Source organism: Atheta coriaria, unplaced genomic scaffold, assembly GCF_025399875.1.
Source record: "Atheta coriaria isolate IRGN ID8LTWV9N9 unplaced genomic scaffold, Caltech_Dcor_3.1 hic_scaffold_2_pilon, whole genome shotgun sequence".
Lineage (NCBI taxonomy): Eukaryota > Metazoa > Arthropoda > Insecta > Coleoptera > Staphylinidae > Dalotia > Dalotia coriaria.
Window position 1 is genome coordinate 5,367,447 of NW_027045444.1, and position 21,709 is coordinate 5,389,155.

The window sequence follows — 21,709 nt, forward strand, 5'->3', positions numbered from 1 at the left end:
ATTTCACAGTGAACATCTTGTATATTTTCTAAAAGAGTATTAAATTACCTTTAATTTGATGTATAACTTGTTAAAATATCTTCATTTCTTACTAAATTATTTGATGTCAAACTCAAAGTTACAAAAAAACACAATTTTTAAACATTTCTCCATACACACTTCCAAAAAACTATCAAAAAAGTATATAACCATTAATTTTACAATAAACATCTTATATATTTCCTGAAACCCTATTAAAACCCCACAATTTCACTTATCACCCACTAAAATCCCTCAAATACTTCACGAATAATTCACTACCAAAATATCACAATCATTTCTCGCGTTGTGTGTTGCATACATTGTCACGCCCTTCACCAGGCCAATATCACCGCTGCCGCCTGCGCATGGCGCGCGTCGTGACGTCGCCAGAAAAACAAATACCTGCGAGTGCGTGCCACCGACGCCGATGATGATGTTTTGTTCGTTTCGTTCGTGTGTCGCCTGCCAACCGCGCGATTTCCGCTGGAAATGATCGACTCACCTGCGACAAACAGTGCCTTCGCCTTCAACCACGCCGAATTTCTCACCCGCCGCCTCCACAGCGTATCCCCAAGTGTATAATCATCGCGGGTGGCTTGGTGATAGCGCGCTGAATCGATGATCGCCGCCGCAATTTGGGTTATTGTCATCATCAGCGCGTCGTGACGAGTGTACCGAGCACAGTAAGTACAAATACGTTGCGTGCGTGTGCATGCATACATTCAGCATTCCAGAAATAAATCCGCTCGAATGAATTTTCTGCATTATTTAACGCGATATGCATAATTTTTCGGAATTTTAACGATGCCATTGATGACCCTGGGGATAAATTTAGAAAAATGACGAATTACGAGGAATGTAATCAATTTATTATGATAAAATTAATTGGGAGTGATAACTGCATAATGTGGTTATTTATATGTGAAGAGAAAAATTGTTTATGTTTATTAGTTATTGTTTAATTTAAGTTTAAAGTTGAAAGTTTATAAAAATGTTGTTTTTGTGCAAAAAATTACGAAATAATTAATTGTGGCTGAAGTAATTATTCAAATTTGATAAGCGAAATGTTTTCGGATTGGGAAATTATTGCTTTATAATATGAAATTTGAAAAGTTTGTTTATTGTTTATATTTATGGAGTTATTCATGTTTAAAGTTTGGTTTTTAATTTAAAATATATCGAAAATATTTAAAAAGTTTGCGGTTAGTAATTAATTAATTGCGAGTAAACTAATAGTCCAATTTTGATGAATTAAACGTTATTGTATAAATATATAATTACTTTATCAATTGCAATTTAGTTGGTTTAAAAATAATTATTAGTTTCGGAGTTATTTGACTTTAAAGTTGCAACTTCAAAAATTAACACAAAAAATAATTTTCTTTGGTTTTTAATTAATTCTGACCAAACTAATTGTTTGATTTTAATAAGTCATACGTTATTTTAAAGGTACTTACTTATTCTATATAACAACGCAAGAAAATTGGAAAATCCTCATATAGTTCTTGAAATATTAAAGTTTAAAAATCGATATTGATATTTAAAGAATTTTGAAGAAGTGCAAAACGTTTTTGTTTACTAATTATTTAATTACGTCTAAACTAATCATCCGATTTAAACGAATTAAACGCTATTCTATAAATATATAATTACTCTATCAAGTACAATCAAGTTGGTTAAAAACTAATGATTACTTACGGAGTTATTTGATTTCAAAGTTGCTACTACAAAAACAAACACTCAAAATCATTCCACTGAGTTTTTAATTAATTCCAACCAAACTAATAACTCAATATAAACAAATAATACCTCATTTTAAAGATAATTAAATTCTCTACACACCACACCAAACCAAACTCAAAAACCTCTTCAAAATAAAAAACTATCCGCATGTAAACTTCACTAACCTCAAACTCTCTTACCAAACTTTCTTCCATTTCAACTTCACACTCACACCCGCCGCCAATCATGCTACACAGCGACACACAACGCATCCGAATTACGTACGATTTGTCAGTCTCGTTACAAATAGCCGCAAGTACACGCCAAGCACCCGTAATGCTCGTAACTGTGGTAATGTACTCCGACTTCGACCAAACAATTCAGCAGCGCGCGCGCGCGTCGCCTCGCGTCCATCCATCAGCATGGCGTCTGGTAGTCGACGAGACACACGCGACCGCCGAACATCGCGACCCGACTCGATGCGTGCGTGACGACGGCTTTAATTTCGTAATTAATCGCTGTCCGACGGGCGCGCAACGCTCATAGTCCATCGAATACCTTCAATTCGTACGCATCACGCCACTGGAAATGCGTTTAAACCGTCAAAAACCCTTCAAAACTGTCAGATTTAACCTCAATCGACAACTAGTATTCCCTATCAACATAACCTCAACGTAAAAGTGAATTTTTATTTAAAAACAAGCGATTTTTACCTGAAATACGTTGAAAAGTGTTGGTTGCGCTGCGCAATGAGTGAATCAGTGAAATATGATGACTGTAATGAGTGAATGAGGTTCGCTGCCGACGCGTCTCGTGCCGACCATGAAGCAAGATGGAGGACGAGCGGTGTTGCCGGATTTCAGTGGTGATGCGGTGGTTATCATTGTGCTCGCCGGGTTTTTCGCGCTGTCAAACACAGCAGCGAGTGGATGTGCACGCGGATTGCTGAAATTTTAGTGATATACGCGTGAAATTCGTGGAATTCCACGTAATTGTGTACTTAATTAGTGTTTGACTACTTGGTTGTGTGTTTCGGAGGGTTTCGAGTGCTGCAGGCGTGTGAAATTGTTTGTTTTGACCTTGGATTACACTTGAATGGATATTTGTTGCATTTTTGGTGATTAACGGCGTAAGTTGATTAGGTGATAAGAGTTTTAGGTTTGGGATGATGGAGGGGTGAATTGTTGGGGTTTTGGTGGAAAAATTTTGGGGTTATGTTAATTGGTTTGATTGTTATTAATGTTTAAAGTTGAGATGATGAGAATTTTTGTTTTGATTAATGTGATTTTTTTTGATGAAATAAATGTGGATAAATAGATTGATAAATTGTGGGTTTGATAATGAAAGAAATTTTAAGTTATGTTTATTGGTTGATTTGTTATTAATTTTTAAAGTTGATAGAATGAAATCAAAAGTTTAAACCAAAAAGTTTTTGTTTAGTAAATAGTAATTTATTGCTAAACCAATAATCCAAATTAGATAAAATAAACTAATTATGAAAGAGGGATAAATTCTGCATTTAATACAAAAGAAATATTTTGGTTATAATTTATAGTTTTTTATTTATTGGGATTTAAAAGTAAAAAAGTGAAAATATGAATAATTAATGAATTATTTTACAAAATCTAAATTTGTGACTAAACTAAACGTGACAAATACACAAACTAAACAAATTATGAAAGTATAATAATAAGTTTATTATTTACCACAGAAAATTTTCACATTAAATAAATAATTACAAAATTATAATAGTTTAAAGTTGAAACAGTGAAAAGCTCGTATTGATTTTTTCTAGTAAAAAGTAATAATTTTACAAGAACTAAAATTATGACTCAACTAAACGATGAATTTTAATGAAACAAAGAAATTATTATAAATAAATAATCACTACATAACATAGTGAAAGAATTTTTCATTTATAATTAATAGTTTTTTATTTATCGATTTTTAAAGTTTAAAACATTGAAAAATTGCACTTTTTTCCAAATAAAATTTTACAAAAACTTAAATAACTACTAAACAAATAGTCATATTTTGATAAAATCAGCATATTATGATAAATAAATAAACAATTTATAACCTAGCGAAAGAATTTTTATTTATAACAAATAGTTTATTAGTTATCGATTTTTAAAGTTTAAAAAACATAAAACTTGTACATTTTCCCATTAAATATTGCATTAATCACTTAAACATTGTAATTTTTCCACATTTTATTTGTTGCTTGTCGTGATTAACCCATATGACACCATTGCAACGACAAGCGAATCAAAACTTCCGCTTATCGCGAATGCTATAAATAAATTGCGCATAATTACTCAATGTTTTTATTTCGTGCATATTTCACACAATGTTTACAATAAATTATTATTAATAATTGCAAAAATTAACTTATAGTAAACATTTTATTATTATTCATTTATTTTCACTCACAAATTTATCAAAATATATTTAATAGCTGTTAAAATGGTGTCGGGACAAGTTCTGCGCTACCGCGCATGCGCATTACGTGGATATACATGAATATATTTCATAAGTGAAATTAAGATGTAATTGTTAATTAATTTTGTGTGATTCATAATTGAGGAAAACAATAATCAGTGTTTTGATTGCTTTACATAATAGTAATTAAACTATTAAATTAAACTTCTTAATTATTTTCGGTGTTTTCACCTTGTATTCATGGTTAATTAAGCGTTAAAAAATTAATTAAATGAATCAACTACAGTCTACACTTGTTTGTGACTCATTTAACTTTGGACTAGTTTTAATTAAATGTAGGCAAACTTTAATCTTTGGATTTTAATCTGTTTTCTTTTAGTTTTTTGTTAATTACTCGAAAAGTATTGCAGTTTTTAAATTATTTTTTTAGTAATCTATTCTGGGATAAATTGTTTATATATTTTTGGTTGGTTTGTGTTGTTATCATGTTTTTATCAAAATTTTGAGTAAATTTATTAAAATTTAATTTTATTTGTTTATAACTTTTTGTTTAATAATGGTATTAACAACATTTTTTAACTATTAGATGTAGAATTTAATTGGGTATATGTTTGTCAAAGAATTATTTGATTAGGATGATTAGGTTATGCGTTATTAATTAATTTAATGACGATGCGTCTAAAAGGTGAGCGTTAAAAGGTTAGGCAATAATTTTGTTTCTTGTTAATAACAGGAACCCTAATTAATATATTCTGATTATTATTTAATAACGTTATCAAGTATTAAATTCTGAATGAAACTGTGGAAAGATTTTGTTGATAGCTCTTTTATATCAAAAGATACAGACTAATTTGTGTCAACTTTATAAATATCAACTTTATACATTTTTTAGATATTTAAACTTTAATTGTTAATAACTTTTTGTTTAAACATTTGAATAACAAACTCTTTTAACAGTTAAACGTAGAATTTAATTGGGAATATATTTATGAAAGAATTATCGTAATATCTTAATTAGTTTTCGAGTTATTCACTAATTACCAAATGAATTATCGATATGCATCTGAAATAAAAACCAATTGTGTTGAAATTGTTTAGTTTTTTGTTAATAACTTAAAAACTAATCAATAAATTTCAAATATTTCTTCACAAATCAATCAATCATTAAATTCTTAATATAATCCTGCAAAGTTCACAATGATATCTATTTTCAATCAAAAGTTATAAACAAATTTCTATCAACTCTAAAAATTCAATCAAAAATTTTAAACTTTCAACTTTAATTGTTAATAACTATTTAACTAACACAACAAACACCAATATATAAACACATATTAATAAACAATTTAATTACCCATCTACTGATGAAAGAATTACACTAATATCACAAATACTTCCCGAGTAATCAACAAAAAACTAAACTAGAAACCAATTACTTCCTCACCGCACTTACTTCCCAATGAATTGGAATTCGAATTTGAATATATATTGACGAGTTAACAAACAAACAATTGTTGACAGGACAAGCCACAGGCCACCAACTACAGCAATCATTTATTATTAATCTCGTTTATTAATTTGTTTTGCCACACGGTGAAAAACAACAATATTATTACAATAAACACCAACAAACACAAATCAATAACCTTAAAATATACAACTAATATAAGAGCATATATTATGCACTACTGCGCATGCGCATTAAAGTCTCATGAGTTTTAAACACGCAAAATACACACTAGTATAGCTTATATAGCATTTAACAGTTGACATTGGTTTTTATATTTTATATTTTATTTTATTTCATGTGAGTTAATGAATAGTCGTACCTGTTGGTCGTGCTCAAAGCGTGATTAGTTGGCTCGTGTGCCAGTGATTCAATGATTACGTTCGTGACCCACAAGGCAAAAACTATTAACTAACAATTATTGGGAAGAAAAAAAATTTTTTAGAGTAAAATTTTTGGTGCGCATGCGCGAAAAAAATTAAGTCATCATCACACTTAATGTAAAATCAACCTTAAAAGTATTATACTAATAAAATATTAATAAAAATAATAAAAGAATAAGTGTATTGCGCATGCGCAGTAAAAAAAACTTAAGAAAACCTACTTAAGTCACTTAAAAGGATAAAAATATAAGTTTTTAAAGTTTTTATGATGAATAGCTTTGATATTTTTACTATATGAATATTAGGAGCTACTGCGCATGCGCAAATGACTTATTCGTTATTACCCATCCAGAAATCACATTATCAACACCAATTTAATCAAAATGACGATCAAATAACACTACTTACTCGTATACGTACCACTAATGTCTTTACCAGTGTTCCGTCGCGTCCGCGTCCAAAGGTTAGCAGCGGATAATGAGAATACATAACGAGCGTTTAGTCAATCGGGCGAAAAGTAAAACGAAAAACGATCGAAGCGTCGTTTTGTTCCGAACACTAAAATTATCATTTCGATGTGTTTGTGGTGGAGAGTCGTGCACCAGAATTCTATGAATTTATTATCAATCCACACACACACACAGACATGAAATAGGAATGAAAATGAAAAGCATAAAAGAGAAATACGAATAGAATAAACGTGTAGTATTGCTTAGGTGTTTTGTTTCGCGTTGTCATGACAACGACAATCGACTATCGACGCTCACGGTTGATTCACTTATTTTACTGTGAAATTAATATTTTTAAATTTTTATTTTTTTTTTATTTTTGCTTTTAAAAGCGAGTTTTTCATGGTTTTGAGGTATGAAAAGTGGTACTTTAGTCACGGATGGCCAAGGTCGTGACTAAAGTAGTTTAATTATGGGTTTTAGTCATTTTAATAGGTTTTAAGCTCAAAGAAAGCTAAAAAGTAAGTAAAATAAGTTTAAAACTGTGTTTAATTAAAGCTAAAGTCAAGTGCGCATGCGCAGTAGCAGAAAACTATGACTTAAGTCACTTTTAGTGAGTTTCAGGTGTTTAAAATGCGTTTTTCATGGTTTTGAGGCACAAAAAGTGGTACTTTAGTCACGGATGGTCAAGGTCGTGACTAAAGTAGTTTAATTATGGGTTTTAGTCACGTTTACTAGGTTTTAAGTTCAAAAATGTTAAAAAATAAGTAAAACAAGTTTAAAACTGTGTTTAAGTAAAGCTAAAGTCAATTGGGCATGCGCAGTGTCACAAAACTATGATTTAAGTCACTTTTAGTGAGTTTCAGGTGTTTAAAACGCGTTTTCATTGTTCTGAGGCATAAAAGTGGTACTTTAGTCACGGATGGCCAAGGTCGTGACTAAAGCACTTTAGTCATGAGTTTTAGTCACGTTTATTAGGATTTAAGTTCAAACAAAGCTAAAAGTTAGTAAAATAAGTTTAAAACTGTGTTTAATTAAAGCTAAAGTCAAGTGCGCAAGCGCAGTAGCAGAAAACTATGACTTAAGTCACTTTTACTTACTTTCAGGTGTTTAAAATGCGTTTTCACGGTTTTAAGACACAAAAAGTGGTACTGTAGTCACGGATGGTCAAGGTCATGACTAAAATACTTTACACACGGGTTTAGTCGCGTTTACTAGGTTTTAGCTCCAACAAAGCAAAAAGTAAGTAAAACAATTTAAGTAAATATTAAGTCAAGTGGGCATGCGCAGTAGCAGAAAACTATGACTTAAGTCACTTTAACTTACTTTCAGGTGTTAAAAATAGCAAAGAAAGAAAAAGTGTTGATGAGAAATGCTTAAGTCAGCTTAACTTAACTTGAGCTGGTGTTTCAATGTGACTTAAGTCATGTTGGTGATTTGTGTGCGAATGCATTGCATTGCACACTGATTTCGAGCGTAAACAGCAGCGGTATTGTTTCGCTGCGTTGACAATGCGCCATTTAAGTAATAATTCATTGATTAGCCATATTGTTTACTGGTAATGTGTGTGACGTGTGCAAAAACGCTAGATATTGATTGTAATTGCTGGCAAATGTGATAATCAGCAGTAATTTTATTTAAAGTCTACTTAAAAGTGTAATAGGAGGGTGTTTTAGCTTACTGCGTATGCGCAAAAGACTAATTGGGATAATAAACGTATTTAAGTATGGTAAATTGGTATGATTATATTGTTTTAGTTAATTTTTGCGTGTTATTTTAAATTTAGTAAAAAAAAAACTTGGTAAAAGTGACTTAAGCCATTGTTTAAGTCAACTACGTATATTTTTTACTTCAAATGTACTTAATTATTCATAAAAGTAATTTAAATGTATTAAATTAGTGGTTTAATAAGGTTTTACTTAAGTTTTTAACGTTTATCATTCTTAAAACTTGTTAAAAGTGACTTAAGTCATAGTTTTGTGCTACCACGCATGCTTACTTGACTTTTACTTAAGTTAAACACAGTATTTACTTACTTTTCTCGCATTTTTAAACATAAAATCTACTAAAAGTGACTTAAGTCATAGTTTTGTGCTACCACGCATGCTTACTTGACTTTTACTTAAGTTAAACACAGTATTTACTTACTTTTCTCGCATTTTTAAACATAAAATCTACTAAAAGTGACTTAAGTCATAGTATTGTGCTACTGCGCATGCGCACTTGACTTTTACTTAAGTTAAATACAGTATTACACTTGTTTTACTTACTTTTCTCGCATTTTAAAACTTAAAATCTACTAAAAGTGACTTAAGTCATAGTTTTGTGCTACTGCGCATGCTCACTTGACTTTAACTTCAATCAAACACACTTTTAACATATTTTACTTACATTTTAACTTCTTTAGTACTTTATACTTACCAAAACTGACTTAAGTCACATTGTCATCCCAATACGCATGCGCAATAGACTTAAACTCACTTTAAGTCAAATTTTTCATTATTTTCTTACTTAAAATCCCAAAAACTTACTTAATTATGATGAATTACCTCTAAAACTCTCCACATTCGCCACAAAACAACATTTCCTCCTTACTCAGAAATCATACGAATACCAAAACCCAATTCCGAAAAACCAAAAACGCCACCAACGTCAAATATTTGTACGCTTTCGTCATCAACGCACACAAACCTTAACCAAACATGTCTCCCAACTGCCAAACAATATTTATCCACGCAAGATTAATGCGTAAAACGTCAAAAACATTTTTTTAAAAAAAAAAAAAAAAAAAAACTCCGCTCGCAGCGCAAGGAAATTGTTATTCTGCGCCGTGGATATTCGTGAATATTGGACTGCGTGTTATCATTGTGTGCGCCGTTATCGTTATCGCGCGCTTATCGGCGTGTTTTCGCCCGTATAACTGCCATGAGTGTTGTTTACTTATCGGCCGGCCGGTTATCGTGTCGCGAGTCGGCGACGACTCAACGACGACGACGACTCCTTGAGGCATAAGCGCGGCTCACCTCAGCGGGCATACATTTTGTAATATAAGTACGTACGCGTGTGTTTTGTAGCGAAAAGCGGTGACAAATCGCAGGCGGGTACGGCTGGTGATATGGTGATAACATGATAAGGTGTTTACCTGGCGGTGGTTGAGTGGATGGGACACTTGAAGTTTAAGAGGCATTAAATGTTTTATATTTTGGAGGAGATATCGAAGTTTTTAGGTTTTTTTTTAGGGGGATTTTGTGTGGTTTAAGTAGAGTGCGCATGCGCAGTATATATTTATATGTTTATGTTTATAATTATGTTTATTATGCTTTTAGACGATGGATTTACACGTAAAAGATGGTTTTGTTGATTATTTCGTTGATATTTTGTGCTAAACTTGATTTAGTGCTACTGCGCATGCGCATAAAGTGTTTTTTAAATAATTTATATATAATTAGTGAGTTTTATTGATAATTCTTTGACTTTTCACCTTAAAATTCATTTAAACATGTTAAATTTATGTTATAATATTGTTTTTGTTATTTTTTCGGCATTTTAAACATTTGAAAATATCTAAAAGTGACTTAAGTCATAGTTTTGTGCTAGTACGCATGCTCACTTGACTTTTACTTAAGTTAAACACAGTATAACACTTGTTTTACTTACTTTTTAGCTTTTTTGAACTTAAAACTAACTAAAAGTGACTTAAGTCATAGTTTAGTGCTACTATGCATGCTCAAATGACTTTGATGCACATAAAATAACATTTTCATTAATATTTTATCTTAAAATCTACTTAAATATGTTAAATTTATTTTATAACAACGTTTTAATCACTTTTCGCTATTTTAAACATCTAAAACTACCTAAAAGTGACTTAAGTCATAGTTTTGTACTATTACGTGCTCACTTGACTTATTTACTTGAGTTAAACACAGTATAACACTTGTTTTACTTACTTTTTAGCTTTTTTTAAACTTAAAACAAACTAAAAGTGACTTAAGTCATAGTTTAATGCTACTACGCATGCTCAAATAACTACAGTAATCAAAAAGCCGCATTTTACAACAAATTTGGCATATTTAAGTGGATTTTATAAATATCTTAATAAATTTTAGCCTGAAACATTATTATTAATAGTTTTTGAACTACTGCGCATGCGCAAATGACTTATTCTATACTCAATATAAAAAATACACAGCAATAGCAATTGCAACTGTTCAACAACTGAACTGAAATCGAAAATAAAAATGAAAATGAAATTGAAAACGAACGCAAATGGACAAAGTGACAGCCAGCGGAACGAAACGAAACGCGAGCTGTAACACAATACAAAACACACCAACACACATACACATACAAATACAACGACTAAGTACATTGAGTACATTGAGTAAATACCAGCCTGCAAGTACTCATAATCGCCAGCAGAGACAGGCAGGCGGAGGGAAGTAGGACAAGTGTAGGACACTCGATGCCATCCGTGCACCAAGCAGCAAATAAACTAATACATAACAATAAACTCAAAAGTCATCGTGAACACCCTGTATACTAACTCGTATGGCGGTGTATGTATACGTATTAAGTTACCAATACGGTAGAAATTTTACAATCGCATCCAATACAAGCATTCGTTTATTTCTTTTTGACGTGATAACGTCTTTAAAATCGTTTTAGTCGGGTGACATGTTCAGAAACTTGTCACGAGGCCTCCGATCGCAGGTATAACGAGAGAGAGAGAGAGAGACGGACCGCTCTCCCGTCTCATCTCGAGCGCTGCCAGTCATTCCGTGAAACTTGACACGCGGAATCCACACGAGCGGAGGCAGGCATAGTGTTCGAGTGAGTGGACCGATCTTCCGTCTCTCTCATTCGTTTTTGTTACAACAATTGCAACAAAAAAAACTTATATCACCAATAAGACGTTATCACGTAAACATCTCGATCGTAAACCTACTTTACAAACAACCATTTTTTTTTCTATTTTTTATATTTTTTAATATTATTGCTGGAGAAATGAATAAATAAATGTATAAATAAATAAAATAGGTGGTTGGCTACTAGTTGCTTGCGGTCGTAAACAAAATCGATTTATTAATGACATACTAATGACATCAGTGACGCCCGACAGTAATGATATTTGTTGGTGTGGTGTTTTTTGCTATTTTTGATCAGTCGGCACTAATGTGTAATTATTCGGGGTTATTTTTAGTTATTTATTATTTATGTGGGTTATATTAAGGTTAATACGCATGCGCAATGATTAATTTATTATAATTCAGTAAGTTTTAATAAAATTTATGATAAAAATGAAGAAAATTAGATTTAAGTTGTGTTTAAGTGTTTTGCGCATGCGTATTAGATGAAAATGTGACTTAAGTCAGTAACTTATGTTAACAAATGTGTCAAATATAAAATTTGATTGATTTTGGTACCAATTTATCGTGAAATATATTTTTATTGTGTTTTTCTGGTTTAGGACCTATTAAATGTGACTTAAGTAATGGTTTTGTGCTTGTACGCATGCACAAAAGACTTAAACTGTTACAAGTTGTAAAACACCATTTTTGTTACTTTTTGTCATTTTTGTGACTTAAGACCTATTAAAGTGACTTAAGTAATAGTTTTCCACTTGTACGCATGCTCAAACGACTTATCCATTAAACAAATATATATTTTGTCATTTTTAACCATTTTTAACCTGAACATTGTTTTAAACAATAATATAACTGACTTAAGTCATAACGTCCTCCTCGTATGCATACAAAACAGCCTTTATACTTTACTTAAGTCAATATATTACCTATTTTCACAAAGAAATGAAGTTTTTTTTACACCAAACTACAAGTTACTTAACTACAAAATGACTTAAACCACAAAATAAGTAACTTACGCATGCGCAATAACAAATATCAACTAAACACAACTTAAACACCAAATAAAACTATCCCAAACTCGTATTTTTATCTCCCTACATTGAATAATTAGTAAATAATGAATTTTTGTAGGTTATCTCTGTATTTTTATCAAATTCGATGTTTTCCAAGTTAATTAAAGCGATTACTCATCCAAACTCGTTAACTTTATTACTTTACTTCACTCCACTACACTTTCATCTATTTGTTTGTCCAGTATCTAGTGTTTACCTTCACATTTGTTTATTTTCTTTAATTTCTTTTCCACTTTTCAATTATTTCACTGTATTAATAATGAATATTGCTCAGGTCGTGGTGTATTAATGACGGTAATCAATGAATCATCAATATTTCCCTCCGTATGCAAATGACAGCCGATTTAAATATGTAATGCGAATGATAAGCATCCCAGCGGCCATTTTGTGTCATTAGGTTATCGAGATACGATCACATTGTGTGATGAGTATCCGCACATGAATTAACCTTTAACCGGATGCGTGATTTCTATTTTTGTTAAGCACAGGAAATTGACTTAACCTAAAATATGTTGAATGAATTGACATAACCTTAACTTTTATTACGATTTTGTCGAAGAGATAAAAAGTTGTACGTTTAGTTGTTTCCTTGTTCACACATAATTTAACACCACTTAAGTTAAGTCGAGTTGTGTTGTCGTTGCACTGCGATGCGCACGCTTTGACTCGGAACTCGAATGTGACTTAAGTCAACATGTGTTATATTAGAGTAGTTGTGTAGACGTATGTTTTTCTGTTTTTGATTTAAGTCATGTTACTTAAGTCAAAGTGACTTAAGTCATGTTGCTTAAGTTGGGTTGACATGCGCTGAGCAGTGAACTCTAAAGTGTAAAAGTTCGCGCATGGCGATGCAATTACCACGCGGGCGCTAATTGCAACGCGTCGATACTAATTGCTTAATCAGATTTCGTCCATCTGTAACGCGCATATTCTAAAGTTAACTCGAAGGCGTTCAACTTTGTTTTATTTATACTCGAGTTGAAAGTAAATTTAATTACCATAAGTGAAAAAATTTGAATTCTGAGATTTTTTGACTTAAAATTTTTGTGTATCTTTTTAAAATTAATTCTTCACATAGAATCAAATATAATTACCATTAGTAAAAAAAATTTGAATTCTGAGACTTTTTTAGACTTAAAATCTTTGTTGGGCAATGTTTTATTAATATTAGACTTAAAATTAAATATAATAACTATAAGTGAAAAAAGTTTGAATTCTGAGACTTTTTTTAGATTTAGAATTTGATGTAGAAAAATTCTATAAAATGTATTTTTCAGTGCCTGATGCATCATGCTGGAGTCCAATTCGGTCAGCAGTCGTCTGCGATGTCCACAAACCAAGTCCTGCACTACCCAACCAATCAGAGCTCCGCCCCTGGAGTGGGCGGAGCTGCGCATCTCAACCATTCCGGCATTTCGTCGATCTCAAGCGTCGTGTCAAACACGACCACGACACATTCACACACCCACCATGATACTGTACGTACCCTCAAAACAAATTAAACTCAGAATTCCCATATAAAATTCTACATCAAATATTTTAGGGTTCAACAGCCTCCTTACGACAATGGCGTAAAAAAGATGACAAGTTCCAGATGGATTCTACATCTACCGAACCACAGGGTCCAATCGCCCGGGTCGCACCACATAACCACAACCCAATCCCCCGTGGTGCGACAGGTATCTCAGAATCGTACCACCACACCCAGAATATGTTCGTCAATCAATACCCAGCATATACCGGTATGGTCCACGAACAAAAAAGCCTATCACAGGTGAAGTATTCTGAGATTGTCGAACCCCACCAACAACAGCACTTGACCCCGGTGATACAGAAACAGATACATTCTACACATCCAACCCAATTGGACACTGCCCAAGTGCAGGTCCAGGTCCAACAGGTTCCTCATCATCTACATGCAGGTGTCCAACCCTCGCATGGTACCACCAGTCAGATAAAGAATTATTCTACAACTGGATATAAGGACTTTAGTGGGATCCACCATACGAAGGAACCACATCTGAATCACCTCAACCATCATTCCCAACATGTACCAGGGGTACCAGGGGTACCAGGTTCTTACATACAGAAAGACTACTACACTCAGAATTACAAACTGGGGCAATACCCAAGGACAATTGGTATGACCAATCAGTACCAGGAATACCTAGGTTTTCCAACTGCGAATTCTGAGATTAGCTCATATCCGTACCCGAATCGCCATGCCAACTTCCGAACTAATTACAGAAGTTACACCACCAATGGACATAATTCTACATTCCCTGGGAATGTTCAGAATTACTTCCCAGGGACTGCGAATACAGGTGGTAGTTCTACTGTGGGAGTGGGGGTACCACCAAGTGGGAAACCCCAGGAGATATACAGAAGTAATTATCCTGCGTATAGACTACCCGCACAGGTCCAGGTCTCTGGTTTTGATCTCAGAAATATTTCTCCGAGGAGGATATACCATGAAGTTCCTCATTACCCTGCACCTAGGGTGTCTCCGAATTGTTACAACCCTCCCACTGCTCAGCATATTGAATATGCTCAGCACTATCAGAATCGGAGAGAGTATACCATACCACAAGTGACCTTGGATAAACCCTACCATCAACACTTACCGAATTTAGAAAGTCATAATCTAGAACATTCTGAAATTGCTCAAGGTACCCAAGGGAAGACCAACAGTGTCCTTAAACATTTTATTGAGGGTTTTAATCCAGAATCCGCAGATGATTCTAAGAGGAATGAACAGGCGGTGTTACAGAATCAGGTTAGCGAAGGTACCGCACCTCCGGAAAGTCTGTATATTCTAGATTCTACAGAAATATCCTCGGAGAATATTGGAGAATATATGCATTTGAAGGTTGATAAGCTACCAGAGAATATCAAAGGTTTTCTGGCTTCTACGTCTGTTATTACATCTCCTCTGAATCTAACACAGGATTCTGTAATTAAAGAATCTGTGTCTTCTGGTAGTACAGTTAATTCTAACAGTGAACCAGTACAAAGTAACATTTCGGTTATTTCTGAGGTTAAAAAGATAGCGAATTCGCCTGTTATGCATTCTGAGTCTACGACTAGTTCGGTAATTGTTTTCGGAGAACACAATTCTAACAAAAGTGAGGTTGATGAGAATAAAAATGTTACGCAACCTGAGAAAGTGGATACTTCTGTGATTAAGACAGCGGGGACTCAGAAAGATTACACAGAATTTCGACAGTTGATTAAAACTCCAACGGAGTCTCCGAAAGTGGAAGAGTTTCAGAGTCCGAGGACTCCTGGGTCTACTTTGGAGGAGATTCCGAAACCTTTGAATAATATTGAGGAGTTTTTGGATGATGTAGAAAATAATGATGGCGAAAATGTGACTGACATGTTTGTCAAACCGCAGTCACCACAAATGTCAAGTGAGAAACCTGTCACTGATGTCACGAATGTCGAAGTGATACAGAAAAATATCTCGGAGGAGGTAGAAAAGATGGCGGAGGATAAGGAAGTAGATACAGAAAATACACCAGATGTAGAAAAAGTTGTTCCTGTTGAAGAAAATATTGTTTCTGAGAATAAATCGGAAGTTGTAGAAAATTTATCTGATACAGAAAAAATTATAGCTGTTGATGGCGATTTTGTTACTCTTAGAATTGCTGGAGAAATTCTAAAGATATCCTTAGTCAAAACCGGAAGTGAACTTCAGAAGAAATCAATTTGTGTTAGTGCATTGACCGATTGTGATGTGACAATTGATAAACAGAATTCTACAACTGAACAGGAAGAAATCACTAAAATTCCAGACGTAGAAAATTCGACAGTTGAAAAAGTCACAGAAAATGTTATGGAAATTCGTACAGAATCTATATCTAATACAGAAGATGAAATTCCTAAGTCCCAAGAAGATATTTCTACAAATTCTGAAGTTGAACCTTCTATTTCTGAAGTTGATTCTAAACCTGAAGAGAAAATAATAGAAAATGTAGATAGTGACATGCCAGAATTACACAATCAGACTGATCCACCAAAAGATACAGAATTAGTGCCTATTGAGAATTCCGAGATGCCTCAACTAGATGCAGAATTATACTCACCGAATTCTCTGGGTGATGTAGAAGCTTTATTGAATGATAACTGTAATGAAATTATCATAGAAGGCGAATGTGATGGAGACGTAGAAAGTGAACCTGATCTTTCTCTATCCGTACTAAATTCGCCAATTACACCCAGCTTACTAGAAGATGGTTATGTTATCTCTGACAGTCCTGAAACACCTATGGAGACTGATGCAGTTGTAGAAAGTGTTGCAGAATTACCATCTGTGACTATTCCAGAAAAACCAATGTTAGAAATCAATTTGGAAGGACTTTCTACATCTGAACTACCGAAATTGAAACAAGTTTTTGTTAAACTTAAAGAATCCGACCGGGAGGAAGTGCGTAAACATTTGACACAGAAAAGAAAGGATGTATTCCAAGTTCAGAAACAGAATCTACAACTGACGAAAAATTTCAGTGCTTTGAAGACGATAGCGAAAAAGAGGAAGAGGATTCAGACTTTGAAAGAATACAAAATGCAAAAAGAGAAAAATTCTGTTACAGAAAATAAACTACAGAAAAATGATAATGGAGATGTAGAAAAAGATAAGGAAAAGTTGATTAAACGTAGAAGTAGCTCCAGTGAAGTTGACGAGAATAAAACCCAAGTTTGGCATATCCGGAGTAAAGATGAACCAACCAAGCGTAAAAGAAATAATTCTGAGTCTTGTAAAGACGCAGAAGATGTCGCGAAAAAGGTTAAATCTGAAACCCACGCAGAAAATCACATGATACCAAAGAAAAAGAACCTAAAGTTAGAAAATCTTTGATTGAGAAACGCAAGGAGCGTTTGAGTTTATTTGACGATTCTACGTCTTCGTCAATAAATTCTACATCTTCAACTGATGACAAGACTAATAAATTACGACAGGAAAAACGAGTTCAACGTACGAAATCAACCGAAAATAAAGATTTATCTAAAATTAAGACACAGAAATCTGAAACTGTAGAAAATTCTGAGACTAATAAAATTAGTCATCGTAGACTCTCAGAAAAACATTCCAAAGATGAACAGGACCAAAGAAAGCAGCATTCCAAAGTGGATTCTAATAAAATCGAAGAAAATATTGAGAATTCCGAGAAAGTTGATAAACTGGAGAAAAGTTTTATTAGCGAAAAACGTAATTTCAGTATATTGGCGAAGGATGAAAAGACCAAGACGAAAATCAAAACACCAAGTGCCAGGAATAAGAAGTTGGAAGCACTTGTAGAATCTTCAATTGTTGTTCAGACTCAGAAAACAGATAAATCTTCAGTTGAAAATTCTGAGTCTAAGTCTTCTGATCCTCCAAAGGATAATACTATTACAGAAAATAGTAAACCCTTAGTGGTTAAAACTAAAGCCCAATTGAAAGAAACACCAACTTCAGAAACAATCACAGAATTACCATCGAAACCAACTTTAGAATTACCAGAAACACCTATTGATGATAATATAACTCCAGAAAGTATAATCGAACCCGAAGAGAGTCCAAAAGTTGATCTGTGTCTAATTCTGAGTCTAAACCAAAGAAAACAAAATCAATTCTAAGTCTAAACTCAGATAGGAAGAAACTCTCGCTAGCTGAATATAAAAAGAAGCGTTCTGATAAACTTCCGGTTCTTGATGAAGAACGCAAACCGGAAGACATTTTGTCATTATCTAAGTCTACTTTGATTTCTGGAATTGGCGCAGATTTCGAAACTTTGTTGGAACGCGCTTTGGACGCTCCGAATTATTCTAAGCTTAACATTCCGGCGATTATCGAGAATATTCCGATGGATGCCATAAGGGCCGAAGAGGTTTCTCCAGTTCAGACTCAGAATCAACCGATTGTGATAGCGTTGACGAGTGATAAGAATGAGAGACCTACGGATCCAAGGTTGAAGCATCATAAAGTACAGAATTATCAGGTTGTCAAATCTGGGACACCAAGTCCCGGAGGTTCCGGGCATATTGGAAGAGGTTTTAATTCTGAGACTCGACGTAGAAGTTGTCCACAAGTTTTAGAAGATCCTAGACTACGACCTGAGTTGAAACGACCAAGTTTGGACATGATTTATGGTAATACAAATTCGGAGAAAAATTCTATGTCTCCTGCAACTTCAGAAAATGAAAAAGAAAAAAGTCCACCTGAGGAATCAACTACAGAATTGTCTAAAAGTAAGTGTTTAGGTTTAAATGATTCAGAATTAAAATTTTATGAATTTTTAGATACAGAATCAGTTGTGGAATCACCACCGAAAGTGGTAGAATTACCTGAAAATGAACCTACAGTAAAAGAAGACGAGAAACAAGTTGAAACTACAGAAAAAGTTATAGAAATAATCCCAGAAAAACAAGTTATAGAAAAGATTCCGAATTCACCACAGTTACCAAAAATACTGAAAGCCAGAAGTAAATCTATGTCCTCGTCATCTGAATCTAGTTCAGAGTCGGATTCTGAGTCTTCATCATCAGATTCTGACTCTTCTTCATCTAATTCTTCTGCATCGTCGTCTTCGCTGTCATCCAAGTTACGAAAACGACTCAGAATGTTACATCAAGAAAAGGAAAAAGAAAAGACTCAGAAAATGGCGGAGTCATCTGCCCAAAGTTCACCTCCAATGGACTTAGATAAAGAAATAGACGACATCTTTGTTATGACGAAGAAAAAGTTTGAAATCCGTCCGCGTAAAACAGGAACAAGCTCAGAATATGAATCTGAGTCTACGAATAATCCTCGTAAACGATTCCTGATTAATCTGGATGAAATCAAGACAAGTTTAGACTTTTCTGAGTCTCCTTCTATGTCTGTGCCTAAACCTAATTTGGGTGTTAAGAAGATAAAGTTCATTATAGATCCAGACGATTTTAACCTGGACGATAGAGAATTTGATACAGAAAGTGATTCTGTCAGTCAACCTCAGAATTCCACGAAATTGAAAAACATAATTGATTTGAATGAATTATTACCGAGTCGGGAAGTGGACCAAAGTCAGAAATATGATCCAGAAGATACTTTTAGAGAATCTATCTCAGATTCTGAGTCTATGACCTTTAGAAAAGTTGATGAAGAGAAATATGACAGAATTGATGAAAGGGATATTGATAGGTTTATCAACAAGGAACCACCTTCGGAAAGTGTTTCAAATTCTAAGTCTGAAGATATTTTTCAAGATGACGAAGTAATTACAGAATCTAAGCAAATTAATTTTGTGGATCCCGAAAGAAACCTTCAAGACTTTGATGATAGTAGTATATCCAAAGATGAAACCAGAACAATTCTATGTCTCGATAATTCCTCGGAGAAAGATAATGAACTTCAGAGAAATGATACAGAATTGAAAATAACTGATGACGAGAATACTTCTTTGTGTAAGTAAGGCAACTTGTGTATCTACTCTTTACTGCTTCTTCTGTTTCGTCTTTGTGTTTGTTTTCTGTGTCTAACATAGTTTAAGTTTTCTGTAAATAAAACATGTGTTCGTCAGAAGGTTGTAAATGCAAATTTTAAGTTTTTGATTGCAGGTGATAATAAAAATGAAAATGATGGCGAAAAAGATGAAGAATTGTCAGAAAATATAAAAATGGCGGATGTAGAAACTATGGAAGTGGATAAAAAGGAGGAAGAAATTGTTGTAGAGATGAAATGTGAGGAAAACTTGGAGGGAAAAGATGAAGAAAATATTAATTCTGAGTCTATTTCGGAGAAAATTGGAAACTTAGAAAAGAGTGACACAGAATTAAAAGAAGAAGAAAAAACAGTTATGGAAGTAACCGAAGATATTTTTATAGAGAAAGACATAGAATCAACTTCAGAAAGTACAGAAATGGAGACAAATTCTGAGAGTATTGTAGAAAATACTGAAGTGGTTACAGAAAATACAGATTCTATGTCTACTTATGACCAAACCGATGAAGTGCCTAAACTGGACTCAGAAACTGAATCAAAACTAGATATAGATTCGGAGACACCGAAAATTGACTTAGAAAATTCATCTGATGACGTAGAAACGTCTAAAGATGTAAAAGAAGAAAGTGTTGATGATTCTAAGACAGTTTCTGAAGAAACTATTAATTCTGAGTCGATTAATGTGGTTGAAGATCAGTCTCAGAATATGACTTCAACTTTAGAAAATCCCAAAATGGATGTAACTATACAGGGTGACGATTTACCAATGAATTTATCCATCAACAATCATCTACATCAAAATTCTACAACTGATGGAGAAATCGTAGATGGCGAAAAAGTGTTGGACTTGATAAAGACAACCAAAATTAGTGATACGTCTAGTTCAAATGTTAATGTAAATAATAATTTTATACATAATATTAATGTTACAGAAAACGATTGCGAAAAGTTGCAGAATCTAGAGTTACCAAAAAACAATAATACAATTACAGAATACAAAGACGATTTTAATCAATCTGTATCAACGGCAGCTAATCAGGACCAATCTACAACTACAGATAATTTAACATGTGATGTTCCTAAAAATTCTGTAACTAAAAACATTTGTGATACCGCGAGTGCGACACCATTTTCTAGCGAACTCCTCGAGTACAAACCAAACGGTGTGCCTAATACAGATTCTACATCTACATTTTCTACGTCTCATTCTACGTCTATAGCCGATGAAGATATATCCTGTACAGTTGAGGAGACCAAAGTGACTATTCGTAATCTCCGAAAAGGGACCAAGAAGACTACGAAACAGAAATCACCACCGCAAGAAATTCTAGACTTAGAATCTGACAAGAAAAAATCCATAGAAGATATTTCGAAACGTTTACAGGAAACACAAAATTCTACAACTACGAATAACCAATTGGAGAATTCTCAGAATTACAGAATTTCTGAGTCTACATTACCAGTTGGTTTTAATTTGAATAACTGGAATGGTTTGAATCTAAACTATACGAATTTCGGATCGTTTCAGAATTTTCAGTTTCCGAATTCTGAGAATCTAGAACTATGGAATAAATGGCAACAGTTACAACAATACTATCAACAGATGTATTTTCTACAACAGAATCAATTTCTACAACAACAACAACAAGCATCCAACTCACAACAGTCTCAGAATTTGATGGAGAAACAATATGGCGTGTTGAGTAACGACGATCTCAAGATGAAACTACACCGAATTCAACCAGAATTGTTATCAGATTGTTGATAAAATGCATTGAT

At 33.4% G+C, this 21,709-nt stretch overlaps 1 protein-coding gene across 1 annotated transcript; it reads left to right on the forward strand.

Moving 5' to 3' along the window:
* The first annotated feature begins 424 nt into the window (after nt 1–424).
* Nucleotides 425–21,695, forward strand: LOC135803354 (serine-rich adhesin for platelets-like). The gene is made up of 7 exons (XM_065316948.1): nt 425–704; nt 13,743–13,943; nt 14,009–17,320; nt 17,491–18,004; nt 18,046–18,699; nt 18,751–19,893; nt 20,047–21,695. Exons 2-7 carry the CDS (start codon nt 13,749–13,751, stop codon nt 21,693–21,695), a joined length of 7,467 nt encoding a protein of 2,488 aa, XP_065173020.1. The 5' UTR covers nt 425–704; nt 13,743–13,748.
* Nucleotides 21,696–21,709: the final 14 nt, after the last annotated feature.